Source organism: Manacus candei, unplaced genomic scaffold (genome assembly GCF_025592945.1).
Source record: "Manacus candei isolate 608988 ecotype Guabito, Panama unplaced genomic scaffold, ASM2559294v1 h1tg000014l, whole genome shotgun sequence".
Classification (NCBI taxonomy): domain Eukaryota; kingdom Metazoa; phylum Chordata; class Aves; order Passeriformes; family Pipridae; genus Manacus; species Manacus candei.
In genome coordinates this window covers 16102452-16125081 of record NW_026138062.1, presented here as the reverse complement: position 1 = coordinate 16125081, position 22630 = coordinate 16102452, and the positions used below count along the sequence as shown (strand labels likewise).

Genomic DNA, 22630 nt, shown 5'->3' with positions numbered 1-22630 from the left:
AATGGACCAGAAAATGTGACATTGGGATTATTAAATAAGCCTTATTAAGGAGGTCTTATGAAATTTCTGCAGCTACTCAGGTCACCGTTTCTCTGCAGTGAATGCCTGTGGGACTTTCTGGCATTTGGCACACTGGCAAAGAGCTGTTCCCAAAGCAACACAACATGAGCCAACAGAAGACCTGATCAGATGGGCACTGAGAAGTAACAGATTGTGCAGTCAACTAAGAGTTGGTATCATGCTCACCAAGCTGGACCATGGCAAAAGAACATGTGAATGTGTAGGTCCTTCAAAGGGGGTGAGGATGTTGCTGGGCAGAGAGGTAGCCTGTCTAATCCAAGTGAAACATGACAGAGTTTAGACACACAAGAACCTCCTGCAGATTGCCACTCTGGTGGTGAGCCAGAGCTCCACAATGTTGCTCTGAGCATCAGATGAAGCTGAGATGAAATGAGATTTAATTTATGCCTGTATTTTGCCATGTTCAACTCTTTAATCACGTTAAAATACAGAAAGTTACAGACTTAAGCTGAAATAAAAAAAATTATAATTAATACTTTCAAAACAAAGCTCAGCTAACAGTTTAGCACTCTCACATTCCCAGTGTTCTTCAGTTCACAACAAAATTGACCCAAAAGTGGCTTTCACAATGACAATCATGTTCTGACAACTTTTACAGTTACTGGGCAATGTGAAGAAGATGGCATACAGTGCAGAAGTTTAGAAAAGTTTAGGTTAAAAGGTAGCCCAACTGCATGCTCAAAGGTGAGCTAACTTCAAAGCTGGATCAAATGCTGCTGCAGAACTGCTGTACCATACATCTATTGAGCTCCTGGATGAGTTGAGGAAGGATGCCACCTGCTCCTGGACCAGGATGGGATCCTGATTACCTTTTCTCTGGTGTTCAGGAACAACATGGGCTCCTAACAAACCAATAAAGTAGCTTCTCAATTGCTGAAATTAGGTGTCCAACTTGTCTATGCCCACAGCTGAAAAACTCATTTCATCAGAGGTTTTTATTTTTATGTACTGAGAACCTCTGAGAGACTCTAGGCACCATCACCAATTATGACTCACAACATTTTGGCTATGCTGTGAGACACAGAAGGGCTACAAAGAATACAGTGCTGAAATCAAAACAGTGTCAGCACCAGGACAGAGTACCTGGGTAGTCCTCCAGGAAGCACTTCACTCTGTCCAGAGCTACCTGGAGCTCACAGCGTTTAAACTTTCTTGAAGTCACTGCTTTTTAGGACAATCAGCACTGCAAGGTTAACAAAGCCATTGAAAGGTAGTCTTAGGTGTGGTTTTTTCCCATAGGACTGGCTGCTGGATCACAGGGTAGAACATTCACTTATTGCTGTGAGCAAATAAATTATGACTCAGCTGGAAGTTCTAGAAAGGCCTGGAAGTAACATGCTACAAGTCAGGTAAGTGCTGTACCCAGGGACAGTATGTGCCATGTATAGTGGAGATGTGCCTAGGAGAGCTTGGAAATACTTAAGAGTATGGATGCCCTTAGAAGTGATCTAACACAGCACTGTACGCATCTCACGTGATCCTGGGACTAGTTTATTTTAGCCACATCCTTCGACTCTCCTGTTCATGTTGTGGGAAGAGAAAATATTTTTTTCCCAGTTCTTATTCTTTTAGAAATACAAATAATAAATTAACCGTTTTCCTAACATGATGATGTTTCATTCCTTTATCATAGAGACATTTTATCAAGCAATAGTGATGTTTGTTAATCTGTAACAACATATGTGTTGTTACAAATCCAACAACAACATTATTTAACTTTGCTTGCAGACAGATCTGATCATTGTTAGACAACTATCTGCCAAAAACAATACAGGCATTATTTAACCTCTCTGGAGGGAGAGGTCACAGTAAATTTCTTCTCAAGTTGCTTCCAATCCCTTAGCTATTTACTATATAAATCAAACAAATTTTCAATATGTACATGAACATATCAAATCTGCTGAGCAGTTCTGCTTTATCTATTTTGTCTGATTTTACAGAAAATTGAACATTCTGGAAAAACAAACAAACCAACCCCCAAAACCAGGCAGTCATTTTTTTTCACTTTACAAACAGCAGGCTTTTAATTAAATTTTAAAATTAGCTTTTATCACTTCAAATTGATGGCATAATGTTTACATAATGATCTGATGAACCATCCAGCAGCTCTAGCAAGTTGCCCAGAAGCAGATGCTAAAACGCAATAATTTATTACAGAGAAAAGAGGCCTAAATGTTCCCAGTATCATTCTGTAGCATAATTCCTGTGTACCTCAAACAAGAATTATGAAAATACAGAGCATTAAGATTGAGTAAACTTTACAATCACTGAGCTTATACTAAGCATAGCTGCCCCAGCCATGTGCCCACCATACCTTTCCCAGGTTATCCCTCTCTGACCCTGAATTGCTATCACACCACCCACAAGGCAACGTTTCCTGCAGAAAGGGACCTGGGGGTCCTGGTCGATGGCACGTTGAATATGAGTCAGCAGTGCCCTGGCAGCCAGGAGGGCCAACCGTGTCCTGGGAGGCATCAGGCAAAGCATCACCAGCCAGTCGAACAAGGGGATTGTCTGGCTCCTCTCTGCACTGGTGCAGCCTCACTTCGAGTCCTGCATGCAGTCTTGGGTGCTACAACGTAAGAAAGACATTAAGCTTTTAGGGAGCATCCAAAAGAGGGACAAGAAGATGGTAAAGGGCCTTGAGGGGAAGCGATATGAGGAGCAGCTGAGGTCACTTGCTCTATTCAGCCTGGAGAAGTGGAGACAGAGGGGAGACCTCATCCTACCCTACAACTTCCTTGTGAGGGGAAGAGGAGGGACTTCTCTCAGGTGACTAGTGACAGGATCCAAAGGGATGGCACGAAGCTGTGTCATAGGAGGTTTAGGTTGGATTTTACAGTAAGGTTCTTTACCCAGAGGGTGGTCAGGCACTGGAACAGGCTCCCTAGGGAGGTAGTTGTGGCACTAAGCCTGAGAGAGTTCAATAAGTGTCTGGACAATGTTCTCAGACACATGGTGTGATTTTTGGGGTTGTCCTGTGCAGGGCCAGGAACTTGACTTGATGATCCCAGTGGGTTCCTTCCAGCTCAGGATACTCTGAATCCTCTCTGCTCTCAAAAGAAACCAGTTTCCACGACGTGCTGCTAGCCGGGAGTCACACACCAAAAACCTTCAAATATCCTTACAGCACCCTTGAGACACACGGAAACCTATTCTGACCTTCATAACGGAACTAACCCTTCGCCTCGAAGAGCTCTCCCACCTCCCTTTTTACCACTGAACCCTCCGGACTTCCGCCCCCCCAACAGCGCCGCCAGTCTCTCCCCGCCCTGCCCGCCCGCTCGCCATGGCGCCGCTCCCGCCCCTTCCGGAGCGGCTCGGAAGCGGCGGGGTTGATGGGCGGGCGGGCGGGCGGGCAACAAGGCCGGTGTGCCAGGGGCTCCGCGGGACAGGCCGACAGGTAGCTGCGCTTGGCGGGGCGCGGGGGTCCCCCGGGTATGACCCTCCCCCGACCGCGCCGGGGAGGGGGCGGCGGGAGGTGTCGGGACTGGGACCCGTCCTGCGCCCTCGGCTTAGGCCGGCCCGGCCCTTCCTGGTCGGCTCCTGCCCTCGGTCGCTCTCCGCCCCGGCAGATGCTTGCCGTGAGTCAGTGTTAAACTAACATCGCAAAACAGTGCTGGAAGACACCGCTAGTGGAGGTGTTGGCTGGGAATGACACCTGCTCGAAAGCAAAACAAAAGAACTGATGGAGTATGCTAAGCGCTCTGCTTGTCATTAAATACTTTAGCCTTCTGTGCATCTGAGGATATGATATGTGGGATGTCTAGGCAGACTGCTGCAATAGAGAAGAGTACTTGGCTATGTAAGCTTACATGCTCGTTACTATTTAATGTAACTAGTGCAAATGATTATAAGGAGGAGGAGTAGTCATTAGAAGGAGAACCTCTACACTAGCAGTGAATGGAACTCTTTTGTTTCTGCGTTTGGCAGAAAGGATACTTTGCAAATGACATTTCAGTACAATTAGCTATGAAAAATCTTATATTTAAATAAAATACTCATTTAGTTTCTTAGTGATATTTTTTCTCTTTTTTTTTTTTTTTCGGTACCCCAAGTGTGACCATAAAATATGATTCTTTGCCTGCTGCACCAAACTCCCTGAGTACTTCTTTTGTAGTTTGGTCACATGGCCTCAACTACAATGGTAAGTTACGATTCGGATAATATATTTTCAGATCTTTTTGCTCTAGCCTGCTAGCTGTCTGGCTGACAAGGAGAATACCATCAATGTTTCACATCTTCTTTAAAAAAATTATTTTGCATGTCACTTCTGGGCTCTGACATTCCTTTTTTCAGGGGTATGTTCATTCCTTCATAGCTTGTGAATGCTTCTAAACACTTAGTCACTGACCAGTGCATCATAGGAATTGTCATATGAAGCTAGTGGTGGGTTTACAGTCACAATTGATGGCCAGTTGGGTGCATATAAATCGTGCTTCCACATAGTATTCTGTTCACTAGTCCTAATATTGCTTTGGATTGTCACCTGATGTTAAGCAGTCAGGAAACTGAATATCTGAAATCATGCAGTTATCCACTAGACTTAAATAGAAAGCATGAGTATTAGACATTTTCATTAAAACACCTAGACACTTGAAAATTTACATGTTCTGTAGTGGTGGATTCTAAGAAGTAATAGCATATTAAGTAGATGGCTTTTTTCATGAACAGGTAAGAAATTTTGTGTTAGGTATGTTGTAGATGAATGGTAAAATGCCTGAGTGGTTTTGTGTTGTATATTTCTTTGTTGTTACTTTGTTGTTGTGTAATGTTTTTCTTCCTTGAATTCTATTATAACAAAATATGAAATATTCACTGTGAAATAACTGGTGTTACCTTGGATTGGACATGGCTCACGTGCCTTCTGTTCCTTGACGTTCAAGTAAAGGTATTTGCTTTCACGAACAGCTCATAGGGATGGTTTAAACTGAGGAAATAACACAAATATGTATGTGGGAAGAGATATCTATTACAAATGTTTTTAAGCTTTACTGAATATTAGAGCTTGTTACAATACGTTCCTAGGGGCATTATCCACCTGTCCCTGAAATTAATGCATTGCTTCTCTGGACTTTCATGGAGCTGAATCAAGTCCCAAGCATTCTCCTCCAAGACTTTAGTTCTTAGTATTGTTCTCTCTCTCCTCCCTGCCCCGAATCAGTTTCATTGTCTGGTGCTGTGGTGGTTTGGGCTAGGCCTTCCTTGGTGACCAGTTTGTAACCAAGGAAGTGCCCAGATTTACCCAGTATTCCCTACGATTTTTACGTAAGCCAAACTATAAGAAGAAAGGAGGAGAGGCCTTCGCTCTCTTTCCTTCCGGCGGCTTGGAGGTGCAGGTTCCCTGCTGTTGAGTCTGCCGTGTTGGGGAGCGAGGCCTGGTTAGGCCTTGTCGACCTTGGGAGACGGAGGTTGCCGGCGATCGTTCCAGAGCGACTCTCGGTTGTCCCAAGGAGAGTAGTGAGCTATTTCTTTGCTAACTCTTTTAGTTGTTTAGATATTGGGCCACTAATCGGGATATATATATATATATATATATATATATATTTTATTTTGGTTTTGTTCCTTTTCCCTTCCCCCTTCCCTTTCCCTTGTGAAATTGTATATATTTCAATTGTATATACTGTAACATAAGTGTAAATATATTTATATATATTTATATATATCACTTGAGCTGTCTCTCTCTCGTTTTGGGTTTTCTTAGTTGTTTTTTCTCCCTCTTCTCCCTGAGGTTTGAGGGGGTGGGACTTCCTATGGTAAGGTTTGGAGACTTGGCAGGGAGCCAGCTTCAAACCATATCAGGTGCATTTAGCAGCTGCATGTTATTCCTGTACAAAGGACACAAAGGAGGCATCAGAGCTAAAGTGAGTGCCAGAGGAGGAAAGTTAGGTGCCAAGGAAGACTTTCTTTTTTTGTTTATTCCAGATTGAAATACTTGTTAAATTTTAGTCCAAGAACTCTTTATTCTTTTTGATCTTCTTGAAATACAGGAATATTGGCTGCAGGTATACTGAAGTGAAAGACATTTCAGAGGAGCTAAATTCATTAAAGTAAATGGTATTGAGTATACTATGCAATGGGATGTAGAGTAGCTTTTCCATATTTTGCTGTGTTTTGGTAGAGTTGTCCAGACTTAGCCTACTTTAGAGGAAATCTGGAGTGGAAGCTGGTTTTGTTTCTTAGCCACCTAACAGTATGTCATAAGAAACTCTTCTCAAATTGTATTGTGTGCAGAAGTAACATTCTTAACAAAAGATCTTAATTTCCATTTTATGTATTAATACTTGGGCACCAGTATCTAGAAGTTAAAATGTTTTCTTCCTGGACAGCTGTTGAGGGACACATTGGCTTAGGCTTTCTGTTGAGTCGGTGACCACCTTAACAAAGGAGAACAGGTTATCTACTTGTCATCGCTAAGTGTTTCGGTTAATATTTGTTACTGCTTTTATTAGGTGTAATTTCTATTCCTATTTTTAATTTCAATTGCCTTTCATTGTTCTAAGGCTACATAATTTAGCCAAACCTCGTGATACAGTTACATGAGATTTCAGCTGTTTAGTATGGGCTAAAGAATGTTTGAGCACATCTTCTAATTATAAGTCCATATGTGGTGTTTTTATGCATGAGGATGTTTAAACAAGTCATGTAATTTGAAAAACCCCTTTGTGATTCTTGCAGCAACAAGCTTTAGAACAGGCATTGGATCGTGCTGAGGTAAGAAGCAGCTAAATTACTTGCTTGTACATAATATATTCATCTCACAGTTATAAAAGTACAAGTTATATTTTTATTTCGTCTGAAAAGCAGTGGAAAAGCATGTTATGTAAATATAGGTATGTGTATAAATAATCACCCATACATGTAACACTGAGTTTACAAAATCCTCACTACAATTGTTGTCATATATTTGTCTCTTACCCATTGTACTACGGACATCAAATATGATGGTGATAGACTATGCAGGACTTCAGTTTTCCCTTTTTAAACTAGCATCTGTGTGCTGTGAAATAGGCAGAGCTCTACAAGACAGCTGGCAGAAATATATGGTAAAATCCTGTTTGTTTTTAAGGATAGCCCAGTTAGAACAAAGAGGCAAGTGTCTTCACATTCATGTTCTTTCATGCTGACACGTGACACGTTACCTTGAACCATTCCTGTAATGGGAAATGTTTCTGTGGGCGATCCTCTCTTCACTGAAATTCTGAACTAAGCTGTTAATCAAAATACTTCAGACAAAGAACAGTGATTAGGAAAAACCTTATTAGAATATAAATCACATTTAATGTAGGATGATATCTCTCTTATTCTTTTTTAATAGGAATATTTAATGAATGTGAATTGTATTTATAATGCACAGCTCTATAGAGAAAACAAATGTAAATGCAAAAGACAAGGGGAAAAGTAAACTTCCTGAAATTAGTTTTGTTGAGGAGTACTTGATTGTAGATGTTGTTGAGCCAGTATGCATAAATTTGGTCATATCTTAGCATTACTGTCAGCGTGTTAACTATGTCAACTTCAGTAACGTTAGCGAAGTACAGTAGTGTTAATTACTGCTGTAATTAAAAAACATGAATGCAGAATCAAGACTCTGTGTGCAACTAATGCCATAGCCATGAAATGCTACTTTTGACAACTAAAATGAGCTGTGTTCTTGTTGATGAATATAACATAGACCAAATTGTGTTCAGTACACTTTTGGAACAGTCATGTAGCATAGCTGCTAATTACTTTCTGTATATGTGGAACACTGTCTGGTAATGGTCTAAAGCTGTGTGGTAGATAGAATTAAATTTCTTTGTAATGTATGTTATTTTTTTGTTTACTTTTCTCTTGTAGTATATCATTGAAAGTGCCCGTCAGAGACCTCCCAAAAGAAAATATTTATCCAGTGGAAGGTATTAAGAGTTTCAGTATTCAGTTTTTAAATAGCATTTCTTTTGATTTAATTTTGGTTACATGTTAAGCTTTTTTAATTGCAGAAAATCTGTGTTTCAAAAACTCTATGATTTATATACAGAAGAATGTGAAAAAGAGCCCGAAATAAAGGTAAGTGGAAATTGCTAAGAAGCTTTTAATTGCTGTCTAAACAGGCAAGTTCAGAAAATACATTTTTTTATTTCAATTAATTTCTTTGTTAAAAGAAGAATAAACTCTTCCGACTGTAGTAGTTACCTAAGGCTAAGACTGAAGGAGAAACAATTATTATGAGTTTTGTGGACTAAACTGTGTAATTTAATAGCATCATCTTAGTGCAGTTTGAAATAAAAACAAGGTAATGGGAAGGCCAATGACTACCTGGTAACTGGTAACCCTAAATGTGTTTTTAGAGGTTATAAATGCTTGCTGAGGTAGAATGCTTACTGAGGATTGTATTTAGTGTACTCTTGAGATGCTTTTCTTTATATGGAAAGAGAGAATTTCAAAGGAACGGTCTGGAAAGGACAGATCTATCTAACAGGTTTATTAGAGAGCAGTACTATTGAAGTAACTGAATGATATAATATGAATAGTAAGGCCTAGACTGGCTTGAGTGACCTGTTCATTCTGTCTTAATCCTGTGTCACAGAAGTCAATTGAGGTCAAGTTCAGGGCCGATGTCAATGCCACGTGCACTGTTGTCAGTATCACTGTTTCAGAATCAATTGCTTCGAATGACTGCCGTAGGAAAAAATGTGGGTGATTTTTGACTCTATGCTTTGCTGTAAAGTCAGATTTATTTCTCTAGCAGCTTGTAAACTCAGAAGTTTGTGAAATTTTTTCATAACGTTAGCAAAGAAGCTCAAGCAGACTTAGCAATGCTAAATATAAGGTGTAAAAAGGCACAAGTTACTTTGCTAAACCATGAATGTCAAATGGAACAAGAAGAACAAGCTGTGGAATCTGCTGTATTGCTGCTTCCAAGGAAATAAAAACAAATGAGAAGCTAAATGGACGTGAGATGTTAGTTATTGAGCACCTGTAATTCCTTTCGGTGATTCTGATATGGTCGATTGTATTTAGCATATGATCTTGATTCAAATCACAGATGTGAGGTTTTAAGCAAATTATAGACTTGAAAAACATCAGTAGTGAATGAGTAGTAAAATGTTTGAGCAGCAGGGAGAAGATCAACCTTGCTAGACTGGAATCTAGGAAAACCCCTGGGATTTTAATGCAATAGACCTTGCTAAACTAGAAGGCACTGGGCAAACTTACCCAACTATAATAAAATTGAAGTAGTGAAACGAGTTATAACATCAGAGTAGGTGAAAGGGATTGTTGCTGATCTAGATTTGAATAAAAAATTAAGTTCTTTGTTGAGGAGTTGGAAGCTTATGATAGGCAAGTTTGTACGTAGAGCCCTTATTCACTGAACTGAGATGTGGATAGTTAATACATACCTTGGTCTTATGTTAGGGATTGTGACAACTGAAAATGAGAAGCTCAAAGATCAAAGTACAAAGGTTAAAAGATAATGCTACTGTGAAACTTCATCCACAAGCATAGGATTGTGTATTTGTTTCTTAATTGGCAAAGTAAAACTGAACTGAGTTCTAACTAGAATTTGATCAATGACTTGGATGTAGCTTAAAGGTTTTAGTGTACAGAACTGTCAAAGTTTGTATTCCAGTATTGCACCGTTTTGATGGTACAAGTTGTAATTAGATTGTCCACTCAGAAGCAATTTTTAAATTAACACTGAATATTGTTTTTCAGTCTTAACTTTCTCCCTAATTAATTATTCTTCCTCTATTACTCCAGTCTGCCCAGCTTCATTGCTTTTTGGGTCTCTTCTATTTCTGCATATGCACACTCAAGAGAGAACTAACTGTGCTGAGGTGGTTGTCTAATGAAACAGTTGGCTTCACTTGGCCTCTAGTGTGCAACATTCCCATATGTAAAAGTTGAAATAAAAAAAAAAAAAAAACAAACCAAAAAATAATTTTGGACTCAGTGTTAAACACAAATGTGGAAACAGACCTGGCCTATGGACTGGAAGGATCATAGACTCGTAGGATCATAGATCATGCCTTCTGCAAGGCAGGTAAATCTGAAGATCTCTGCTACAAAAACAAATTTTAAAAAAAATGGAGAATCATTGATCAGTTGCTTATTCTCAATTAGTGTCTTATGACAGCTGTGTGCAAGAATGAAAAACATCTTGGAGTAAGCAGAGTTTCAGAACACTGTTAATGAAAGTCACTTCAGTTCCTCTAAAGGTGCATCTTCTGTGCATTCATGAAGTAGTGCTTTTTTTTTTTTTGGAAGTGATCTGTTTATTTTAAGCTTTTTGACCAACTTTTCAGTTATAAAGGTAGATGGGAAAATCAGTTTAATATGCTACAGTGGGGAATAAGAAAAGCAATCATGATAAAGATAACATAATAATTTTGTGTAATACTCTGTGCACTGTTTGAGGAGTAGGTATTAAAATTAACATTTTGCTTGTAGCCCAGGGTGGAGGAGTAATAAACAACATAAAATCACTACTTCAGTCTGGTTAGGCAGGAGTGCTCAGTATTCTTTATTCAGTGATAGTCATCAGAATTCACAGGAAGTGAAAGAAGCACCTGTGTCTTCTCTGTGCAGCTTCCCATCCATCACGCAGTCCCATCCAGTCCCTGCAGTGCATGTTCAGGAGGGAGGAGTGCTGCTTTTCTCTGAGTGAAATCAGAGAGGGTAAAGGTTTAGCTGATGTAACAGAGCAGTAAAGCTGGCCTGGTGGCTTGGTATCTGAACTCTTGTAGTATAAAGCAATGAATGCTTAAGAAACATAATACACCTCAGGCCAGTCCTTGATCTTTATAACCTTTACACACAAGACCTGAGCTAATGCTTAATATCAGTTTTGACAGAGTATCTGAGTGCCAGCTCAAAGGAGAAAGGTATTTTTTTGTAGACATAAAAACTTTTCGTGCTTAGTGAAACGTAACTTTATCAACACGTTGAAATGTTTGTACTTAAAACACTAATTTACTCCAATATCTTGGAAAGGCTTTATATTTTAAAATGTTTTTATAATATGTCTTTAAAATCTGAGGTTATACGAATGCAATGTCAGAAATGTTCTCAGGCCTATGTGATTGTTCTGTCTTTTTTCCTTTACCTATTTTCCCCCCTCAACATCCTAGCCTCCAAAAAAGTGTAACAACCTAAAAATCCAAGCCATGAGTGGCCAAAGATTATTGAACAAAACTTAAAAAATAAAACTAACATATCATTCACTGAATTATAAATTTAGAGAGTGATGCAATTAACTGAATTTTATTATATTTGCAATTTAATTACCATGATATATATTTTACTTCTGAGGTGTTTAAGGAGCAGAAGCCTTCCACAAAATAAATCTCATGTCTATTTCTTGCATACATAGACAAATATTTAGGAAAAAAATATTGTTTATTTAGAAATTCCATGAGTGGTTACTAGTTAGTATAAATTATTCTGTACCTGTATTTTGGATGGAATAATGCCTTTAATTGAATGATCCTTTTTCTTCAGCTCCTGAAAATAGCAAAGTTGGATTAGAACTGTTAACAGTATTATCAGTAACAGCTTCTAGAAGTTTTATTGGTTCTATCCCAGTGATAGAGGAATGGAATTGTTTTTTATTGTTTTATTTGGTATTTTTAAATATAACTTTAGTGTAATTAATTAATCTCCTTTATATACCTTACAGAATTCTCATGTTTCTTTCTGTCCTAGTGCCAGTGCATAGCTAAATATGAAAGAATTAATTTACCCAACACGGGGGAACATACTGAAAAACTTTTCCATCAAAACATGACAGTATCTCAGTTTTTAAAAAAGAGGATGTCAGAGTAGTTGAGTGCTGACTTCGGTCTCAGATGACATTTTCTGTACCTCAGGCTGCTTCCTACTATGTCTAAGTGAAAGCCCAATAGCTAAATCCTCTACTCAGGGATGTATCTGAATATTGAAGCACTGCACATGCAGCCTCCTGGTGTTTGGTGGATGATGGAGGGGTTATTAGGAGTTCTGGCTGAAGAATGTTTTGCTTAACATGCTGCATCTCCAGCATCCTGTATGAGAAATTGGCTTTCATGACCAGTCTCTTACCTCTGTTGTTGCTATGACATACTTTCTCCCATTGTCCCCCACTCCTCCAGTTCTTTTCCCATTAATTCTGAAAGAATTTAGGTGCTACTTTATCTGTTTCTTAGTTTTCCACTATTTCTGTACTGTAAAAGCCAGTGAGATGTAGTCACCATCATTCATGATGCATGGGGAAGAGTTAACTTTAGGCAATGATTCTAAAACTACATAGCAGGAAATTGAAAATACTTTTCTCTTCCTTTAATTATATTGCTGTGGGATTTGGAGGTTTTGTTTTCAGTCCTTTTCTCTAGGTTTGTTCCCCAATAAGTTATGATCCTGCTTTCCCTCTTTTCAATATCTATGGAAAGATGAATTTGTTCAAAAAAAGATAGCCCACTACTACTTAGTTGGGTGTGTGTGAAATGAGTTGTTTGGCAGGGTTAGTAGAGAGCTCATGTTAACTCCCAATTAATGGCTCCACTCAGGGCTGGTATTCAGAGATGAAATCTGGCCTCCAGCCAGAAAGTATTAAATTATCTGAGTTTTAGAATTCATTGTCTTAAGTTCTAAGGGGGCTTTAAATGTTTCAGTTGATAGGATATACACGAGGTCTCTAACACATAGCAAGTAATTTTAAAAATCTGTTATACATGGGAAAAATCATTCTTATAGTTAAATAAGGGAATAGTGTCTGCAGCTGCTGGATCAGATTTCAGCAAATGCAGACAAGAAAATGCAATTAAAGCTTCCAAATGCTGTAATTAAGTATTTTAATCCCGGAGAGAAATATCTGCTTCTGTTAGGAATATTTGAAAGTACTAAATATTTTGTTGTTTTTATCAAACAATGTGTAGAGGATAAATGATGTTCCTAGAAATTATACAAATAAATAGGGCCACTGTAGATTTATAACATTGTAGCGTAGCATCATTAACTCTGTTGTCTGTGAACTTCCAGTTCTAGGGTTTGTAATTTAAATGAGTGCGGGTTTTTAAAAAAATCAGTGTATATTAGTATGTGTGATAATACATAATATATTTACTCTGCTGAATACAGTACAATTAAATTTAACTGGCTTGTTTAGATGTATACTTTGTTGTTAATCTAAATATTAGTCATATTCTAGCAATTGTTTTTATTTCTACTAATTATTTCATTGTATTATGTTCATGAGCAATGTTTACTTTTAAAGCAGAAGCTGAGACGAAATGTGAATTTACTTGAGAAGCTGGTTATGCAGGAGACGTTGTCATGTCTGGTAGTGAACCTCTATCCAGGAAATGAGGGTTATTCACTAATGCTCAGGGGAAAAAATGGTTCAGGTAATAATTTTGCTCTTTAATTTTTAAAAACACTCAGAATGCTATATAAATAGCATGTGTTGTTGCTTACATTTAACTGTTCCACTTCTAAGATCATTCTGGGGGTGACGGGTGGACGGAGAACAAACAACTGTACTTGAATTAAAAATTTACATAAAGCTGTGAGGTGCAGTGTAAATCTGTAGATATGAGTCTTTTTGATAGCCTTTCATTCTCTTATTTCCACTTAGTTTCTGGAGTTGCATATCCAGGTTTCTCTTATATCAAGTTCCTTTTGTCAGATTGATTGTTTCGCTGTTTCCTATATCTAGGTCTATTTAAAGGCATTTTTGTTCCAGTTTGGTTGTATTTCCTTGCTGTTGGTACTGTGACGTGCAATAAGAGCATATACAGTATGTCACCTGGGAGCAAAAATTCTGTCTATTAGCACCATAAGAGCAAAATAAAGCTCTAGAAACAGAAAGGGATGTGAAAATTAATACTGTGCAAAAAAAAAAAAACGGTCTGTTTGGATAGGTTTCTGCCAACCCTGCTTTTTCCTGTAGCAAGTTTGTTTTGGATTTCTCATTGTTAAAGTTGGAACTTGAAAGGCGAAAGAAAAGTAATATGTTTTGTTTAAATTCAGATTCTGAGACCATTCGTCTGCCTTATGAGGAAGCAGAGCTGCTTGAATATTTGGATGCAGAGGAACTACCACCTATTTTGGTTGATCTTTTGGAAAAATCGCAGGTTTGGAAGTTTTGTTTTCGGCAAGAACTTAAGTTTTTTACCCAGATAGACCTTGATTTTTTTGAATGCTTCGCATAGGTGATTCTAATCACAAGACACTTGTGCATTTAAAACTGTAATATCTAAAACCTCAAATAAATATTTTATTGTTCTTTAGGAAAAAAATACTGAGGAGAAAGAGATAGAAGAGAGATTGCTGTGGTTATAGCTGTGAAACAACTTCATCTCTGTGCTCTAGCAAAATGCCCTTTGTTCTTGGTCATAATGACAACATTTGGCATGGGAATTTTTTGAAACTACTTTGCTGGCATATGAAACAGTACATTTTAAGCTTGTATTTTAGGTATGTCTAGGCATGTAGTAAAGAGCACCGGCCTGAAAAAATTAATGATTAGTTTTATTCATAGTTTCACTGAATTTTATATGTTACATAAAAAACTTCTATTTAGAGGCAGGGGTGGATTGGTAAATATTTGTTTATTTAAAAGTTGTTTTTTTTTTCTTTCAACTAGGTTAATATATTTCATTGTGGATGTGTCATAGCAGAAATACGTGACTATAGGCAGTCTGGTAACATGAAATCTCCAACATACCAAAGCAAACACATTCTTTTGCGTCCTACAATGCAGGTAAGAAGTGGCTTAAGTAATTTCTCAGTATTACCATAGTTCCTAGACTGGATTCTATTACAGACCATATATTAAGAAATCTTATTACTCAGTTGAAAGCTAATTACCCTTATGTCTTCTTCTTCAGACTTTAATTTGTGATGTGCATTCTATAACAAGTGACAACCACAAATGGACACAGGTGGGTTAGAGGTTATTTTAAAACTTTATAGTGATGTCATAAATACACGAAAAAATAAAATTATGTAAAATTTTCTATTTGTTTAATAAATACAGAACTTACTCTTTTTTTATTAATTCAAACTGTCAGTGTGTATAGTTGTGCATGGTACATGATTCAGAGAGCTGCCAAATTAACTTAATAGCATCTTTCCACAAGATGCCATAGAATACAATAGGATTTGCTAAAGATTTTGTGGAGTCAGACCTTTATTTTTGAAGTGAAAAATGACATCCTTGGAGTGACTCTAGCTAGTTTACCCTGCTTCGTTCATCTTCAGTGTGCAGCCCCAGAACAGCACTGGCAATCTAATGACACAATTGCTCCTCCACCTTTATTTTACTATTGATACTTTTAAAGTAAAGAGAATCTAAAGTAACTACAGTAGTACAGTTATAGGTAGCGAATTGCTGAACAGGGTGGTGTACTCAGTGTTCTTTTTTGTGTTTCAGAGCCACAGTCATGCTCAAATCTAATTCAGATTGTAATCTAATTCCCAGTAGATCATCTTTATGGCACTGATTGCTAATACATCAATATAAATCACTGACAGAAAATGGATTTCAGTGCCACTAGTACTGTGTTTGAAGCAAGCAAGCAAAGAAAACTCACACAAAAACCCCCAGAACGTGACCTCTGCTTTTCAGCAGATTTCTTGGTTTTTTCCTACTGGAAACCCTACCCAAGGTCTGTAACTAATAATAATGGTTAGGGATACTTAATTGTTGAACAGTTTCTTCTGTTGACTATTCACACACAATTTTTTCAGTTTTCTCTAAAATGATGTCCATGTGCACAGGTATATAAGAGCTTAATTAGTGTAAAAGTTTTCATATTTTTACATTTATTAATAGCTGTGTATATTACAGGAAGACAAACTCCTACTTGAGAGCCAACTTATTTTGGCTACAGCAGAGCCTTTGTGTCTTGATCCTTCAATAGCAGTGACGTGTACTACAAACAGACTCCTGTACAACAAGCAGAAGATGAACACTCGCCCAATGAAACGGTAGTTTTCAGTGTGAAACATTTTCAAAGAAAAATATAAGTAATGCTTTATGTGAAAATTTAGCCACTCATATGAAATACTTACTGAAATATTAGGATTGTGTGAGGAACAGTCAAATTATATCTTATTTCAAAGTGCTCAATATTGTGCTCTATTTCAGTTAGTAGTAGATACAGCAGTAGGCTTATTTTTGTATATCAAAGGAAGGTGTGTATATATATATTTTCTCAACATAACCTGTTATACTGGATTTTGCCTTTTTTTTGCGTAATTTATGTGTAGGCTGAGTCAGATGGCAGCTTAGTATTGTAAAATATATAAATTGATATGTTGCATATTGGTCTCTGATTTGTTAAAAGCTATGTATAAGCTTAATCCTGAATGAGGAAATCAAGGGAATTATTTGCATGTTTGACATTCAGGCTAAACAGAAGTGTAAGCATATCAGAATCTTGGAAAAGTTGAAATTATTTCACTTTTGTGCGTGGTTATTCACTTTTTTTCCACAAAAGCTTGAAATGGTTAATATTTATTCTGCTACAAGAGTTGCATTCAATTATGCATCAAAAAAATAACCCCATTCTTAGTGCTGAAACACATGAACAGAATACTATTATATTTTATAAATATGAAATAAAAAGTTAAGAGTTGTACAGTGTAACCCAGAAAAGCAATTTTAAATTAATATTTGAAAACCTATTAGTCTCAATTTAAGTAGGAGTTCTCTGCATATTTTTGTGTTTGTACACAGGCAGTGGAGAATTTAATGTTGATGGTTTTACAAGCTTGTGTCATTTTTCCATAGGTGCTTCAAAAGGTACTCAAGGTCCTCTCTGAACAGACAGCAGGAAGTAACTCACTACTCAGCTCCACCTCAGCTCAGAATACTTGACTACTTACAGAAAAGGAAGGAGAGGAAAGCAGCCCAGCAGTATGACCTCAAAATTTCTAAAGCTGGAAATGTAAGTGTTCTGAGAAGTAATTTCATATGCTTCTAACTATTTAATTAGAACATTTAACATATTAATCCTGCTTTTTCATTTTCCAGTGCGTAGATATGTGGAAACAGAACCCTTGCTACTTGACTGCACCTTCTGAAGTAGACGTAAGACCAGTTGTTACCATTAGCAATTATTAGCAATTTTATTGAACATTGTATTATATGAAGAAGTGACTAAAAAGTATCTGGTATCAAAGAAAAAATGGGATAACTTTACTTTTTACAGTTACTTTTCTATACCATAAGGTATAAACACAAGTGAAACCACACTGTAATTGTAACAGAATAGTTTGTATGAGGTAAACAGTACAGCTGTTACTGTTTTTCTTCTGTGGGTTCAATGAGCACATGTCTATTTGAAGTTGTTTGATAATATGAAAACCAGAAAAACAAATGAGATTTGTGGATTATTTAAAAATGAGTCACTTCTCATCTTGGTAGAAATTCCTCTCTTTAGATATGTTATGATACTATGGCACATTAATATTTTGAGAAGTTTTGATTTTTATACAGAGAATTCTAGTTGAGAGTTCTTTTGATCACTCTGTGTGCATTCTTCTCTCAGGGACATTTGTGTTCTTAGTTTCTATCACTGACAAAACATATACTACCAGTGTATGGAAGGGACTCATAGAATCATAGAATACCCTGAGTTGGAAGGGACCTACAAGCATCATCAAAAGTCTAACTCCTGGTCCTGCAGGACAAGACAACCTCAAAAATCACACCAAGTGTCTTGTCCAAACACTTAAACTCCATCAGGCTTGGTACTGTGAACACTTCCCTGGGGAGCTCGTTCCAGTACCTGACCACCCTCTGGGTGAAGCAATTTTTCCTAAAATCCAGCCTAAACCTCCTCTCAGGTCCTGTCACTGGTCAACACAGAGAAGAGATCAGGGCCTGCCCCTCCTCTTCCTCACAAGGAAGTTGTAGACTGCAATAAGGTCTTCCCTCAGTCTCCTCCAGACTGAACAGACTAAATGACCTCAGCTGCTCCTCATATGGCTTTCCCCCAAGGCCTTTCACCTTTTTCTTGTCCCTTCTTTGGACACTCTGTAATAACTTTAAATCCTTCTTAGATTGTGGCACCCAAAACTGCACACAATATTCAAAGTGAGGCCACACCAGTGCAGAGCAGAACAGGACAATCCCCTCCCTCAGCTGGCTGGGGATACTTTGCCTGATGCCCCCCAGGACACGGTTGGCCCTCCTGGCTGCCAGGGCACTGCTGACTCAGATTCAACTTGTCATTGACCAAGACCCCGAGGGCCTTTTCCACAAGTCTTCCCTAGTCTAACGAGTCTTCTGCAAGACTCTGTAGACTAGACAAGTCTACAAGCTTTGGACATCATAGGGCTGGCAAGAACGTGCATTACACATGAAATGATGGTATAAGTTTGTACTTTTTTCACTTTGACTTCTTAATCATTCCACATTGCAGACAATTATTTCGATCTGTAGTCTTAAGCTATGTTTCATTCACTCTTTTGTTGTTTAACCTAGCAAATACGGTGTAACACTGTAAGTGTCAAGTTCTGAAGATTCTCTGATTTAGTTTTTCTGAACGCATAAAATAGGAGATTCTTTATTTTCTGATCTCTCTATTTTCTTTAAGGTGGAAAAATATGCCAAAGTGGAAAAGTCTATCAAGCCTGATGACTCACAACCAACTGTCTGGCCAGCACATGTGAGTAGTTTAGGCCTTTGGCCAAACTTCACTGTCTCTAGTTAAAATGCCTCTTATTTCAATAAAAACAAAGTAAAGTAGGAATAATCTTCTCTGCCCCAATTTAATTAATCTTCCATGTGTTATATGGACATGGGAAGATTACCAGAGATACTTGTAATTTTCTACAGTACAGCAAGCATGTGATCAGTCTTGTAATTTCCTCAGGTTTTCCAGAAATACAAGGAAGAGCAGCTTGCAGTAAAGAAAGCATAATAATTTACAGGGAGCAGTACTCTGCTCAACAAATTGCTTTCTTTACTCAGACACTCCAATGCTGATGGAAAAGAGCTTCAGTTAAAATCAAAATGTTAAATTTTGAAAGAGGTTAGTATTAAATGCCTCTTACAAAAAGCTCTTTCTGCAATATGTAAGTTGAACCTTAAGATTTTTGGCACAAATTATGTTGATAGAAAGTAATAATTTAATGTAATCAACCATAGATAATTGATTAATTTTTTTATAATTTTAGAGGCAAGATACTATCTTTATTAACAGCATGATGTCTTTGTAGTTTCATATTGAAAAAAAATAATACTTTCTCACAGAACTTAATCTTCACTCCCAACATTTTACTCTGAACATTTTTTGCTTTGTCATAATTTGTATACAACTGTTCCTATATATGTTTAGCCCATCTGCCTTTCCATGTCTAACATGATTGTTTAGCTTTTGCAATATCGTTGTGTTTTTTAAGAGATGATAAACTCTTTTTCCCTTCATCCCTTTAGATAACTTACTCTCAAATCACTTCCATTTCATATTATGCACTCCTTCCTATAGAGTTTTACTTGCTTACAGAGTTACTTATAGAATGTTTTTTACTATGTTGTATATAGAGCTGGTCTGTTTTAGTCACTGGTTCTGCTAACACTTGTTCAAGACTTACTAGGTTGTTTTCTTCTGTCATTTTAGGAAATAAAAGATGATTATGTATTTGAATGTGAAGTTGGTAATCAGCTTCAAAAAACAAAGCTGACCATTTTCCAGTCTCTTGGCAATCCCTTGTACTATGGTAAAATTCAGACACTCAAAGGTGATGAGGAAAATGACAACCTATTAACTCCATCACAGTAAGTTACATGCTCTTTTAAACTGTGCTGTGATCTGATGGATGAAGGAATACAAATATTGCTTGTCATTTTCAGTCATAAAACTACTCCAGAGCTAAAATCTGATTTACGAGTTTTTAACAAAAAACAATACCAAACAAAATGCGTTCAAGCAACCATCATATCTTTAATGTACTTTTATGTTAAATTTGCCTGTTCTTTTACATTGAAAATATATTGGGGCTAAAAGCAATCTCCCACAAACACAATCCACGCAAATTGTGGAGACACCATGAGATGTTGTTGCACTCTTTTTTTAGTGTTATTCAGAATTTTGATTGTTCTTAAAATGTCCCTGATGCTGTGAAAGCTTAAGACATGACTTTATTCTATTTACCTTAAGACATGACTTTATTCTATTTACCCTTAGACAGAGAAATTTAAGCTAAATAGATGAAAGAAAACATAAGCTTCTAAGAAGCTTTTTAATTTTGAATTGTTTTGAATATGCTGGTTTTGGCTGTGGTGCTACAAATATTTGCTATTCTTGGCTCTTTTTGTTGTATGTACTAGATTACTTGTGTGGAGGAACCTGTGCAGCAGAGTAGAACCTATAAATTTCAGTAAGGCAAGGAGCAGTGAGCCTGAGCAAACTTTTTAGTTTTGCTAATGAAAATTATTTTTATTGTCTAGTATGTAATTCTTCTCTTATTTTTTTTATCCAAATCGTAAAACATCTTGAGTATTAGGAATATTTTATCCATAGACTTCAGTATTTACAGTTTGTTTCCATACTGTTGTGGTTTAACCCCAGCTGGCAACTAAGAACCATGCAGGCACTCACTCTGCCCCTCCTCCCCCTGCCTCCCCAGTGGGATGGGGGAAAGAACTGGAAGGGTAAAAGTGAGGAAACTTGTCGGTTGAGATAAAGACAGTTGAATAGGAAAAGGAAAACCCACACACGCAAGCAAAGCAAACCAAGGAATTCATTCACCACTTCCCATGGGCAGACATGTGTTCATCTGTCTCAGGGACAGCAGGGCCCCATCATGTCTAATGGTTACTTGGAAAGACAAATGCCATCACCCTAAATACTCCCCTCCCCCTTTTCTTTCTTTTTCCCACTGGCTTTATATGCTGATGACACCATATGGTATGGAATATCCCTGTCTTTGGTCACTTGAGGTCAGCTGTCCTTGCAGTATCACTTTGCAACTTCTTGTGCACCTCAAGCCCACTTGCTGGTGAGAGACAAAAAGGAACTTTGTAGGTACTGCTCAGGAATACCTAAAACACCCATGTATTATTAAAACTATTTTCAGCACAAAACACAGCCCTATATCAGCTACTATGGAGAAAGTTAACTCTACCCCAGCGAAAACCAGCATACATACTTAGAATTTATCTTCCTAAACCAGCAGTGCTAACTTAGAATTGTGTAATAAGACTGGGAATTAAATGGATTTAGAGGTATTAGATGCCTCAGGGGAGGTTGGAATTCATTGCTAAGACATTGCCAATTGAAGTTCATCAAAACTTGGATAATCCCTCATTAGCAAACTGTCATACAAAATAAAAGTTGTTCAGTAAAATAAAACAATGTTTTTTACATAATTTTTTTTTATTTTTGGAGCTGGAGAAAGAGGAAAAAAGTGTTAAAAAAAATCACTGCAGTAATAAGTTTGCAAGCTGTAAGTGTTATGCAAAAGATAAATATTTATTTAGGAGGGCTGGAAAATCAGAGGGAATTGGAATTTACATAAGTGAAATCAAACAATGGAAACTAAATATTTGCTAAAATATTATGGGTAGGGCTGCTTTTGACATACCCTCAGAAGAGTTATATTTCAGTGTGAGCATATTGATATGTTGTTGATTTATACATAACTTTGTACTTTTTACAGTTACAATTCTGTAGCAGTTACGTCCATTTCTTTGAAAATATAAAATCCCAAACTTCCATACTCTGCCTTTTTCTCTGTAGGTTATTTGCTCCTAAAGGAGACCGTATTAGACCATGTGTGTATATTGTATATATAGTTAGGAAGTCAAGTATGTATTTCAAGTACTGAATAATACCCAGTCCATTGAATGGATACATTATCACTTGTATTTTGAGCAGGTCAGAAAAAAAGGTAGCACTGACATTTGTCTGAAGTCTTGTAATTTTAAAAATATGATCTTTTAGTCCAATTCATGACTGAAAATGTATTTTACATTTTAGGTTCCTTATTGGTTCGAAGACTGATGCTGAAAGGTAATTTAATATAGTATGTACAGCCATTTGGTTTGATGCCAAATAATGAATTTTGTTCCTTTTAGCCATTATGACTGCTAATGTTATGATTATGGAAACAGATGCAGAACAGATGAGGTGAAATAAGAGGAATTAATCATCATAACAAGAAGTAGAATATAGTGTGTAGTTTCTTTATTTAAGGAGCAAGAAAGAATAGAGGAAATCAAATATGTGAGCACAGTTTGTTGTGCTACCTGAACTCTGAGAGCACTTTGCAGGAATTTCATCCTGACATTTTGGATAGTAAATTACCAGTCATGGAACTGGTACATTTGAACTTGTCATTTGAAGTGTAATCTAGGACTTAAGATTTATACAACTTACTTTTGTGTGTTGTGCCTTACTTGATTCAGCTTTCCTACAGAATCAAGTAATTAAAGAGTATTTCAGTGTATTTTAGTCATAGAATGAGTAGGAGTAGCAATTCAGAGAAACAGGCAGCAAAATAACTGTTTTTTCAAATGTTTGTCTGCATGCATCACATTAGATACCTGTGCATATGAACACAGAACCTTTAAAAA

The 22630-nt window shown here is 37.2% G+C and overlaps 1 protein-coding gene across 12 annotated transcripts in view; it reads left to right on the top strand.

The window, feature by feature from the left end:
- Positions 1–3383: 3383 nt before the first annotated feature.
- SUPT20H (SPT20 homolog, SAGA complex component) overlaps positions 3384–22630 on the top strand; it is a 34184-nt gene continuing 14937 nt past the window's right edge. For 6 of the 12 annotated variants that reach the window (XM_051780442.1, XM_051780434.1, XM_051780441.1 and 3 more), the window contains exons 1-15: positions 3384–3484; positions 4131–4228; positions 6760–6795; positions 7921–7979; positions 8064–8130; positions 13298–13445; positions 14071–14174; positions 14687–14803; positions 14931–14984; positions 15893–16032; positions 16838–16994; positions 17081–17137; positions 18648–18719; positions 19674–19831; positions 22035–22067. In XM_051780442.1, coding sequence (XP_051636402.1) covers positions 4211–4228; positions 6760–6795; positions 7921–7979; positions 8064–8130; positions 13298–13445; positions 14071–14174; positions 14687–14803; positions 14931–14984; positions 15893–16032; positions 16838–16994; positions 17081–17137; positions 18648–18719; positions 19674–19831; positions 22035–22067 — 1220 coding nt within the window. In that variant the 5' untranslated portion in view covers positions 3384–3484; positions 4131–4210. The remainder of the gene's footprint in view (positions 3485–4130; positions 4229–6759; positions 6796–7920; positions 7980–8063; positions 8131–13297; positions 13446–14070; positions 14175–14686; positions 14804–14930; positions 14985–15892; positions 16033–16837; positions 16995–17080; positions 17138–18647; positions 18720–19673; positions 19832–22034; positions 22068–22630) is intronic. The other 6 variants (XM_051780443.1, XM_051780438.1, XM_051780437.1 and 3 more) reach the window with 3 other exon arrangements.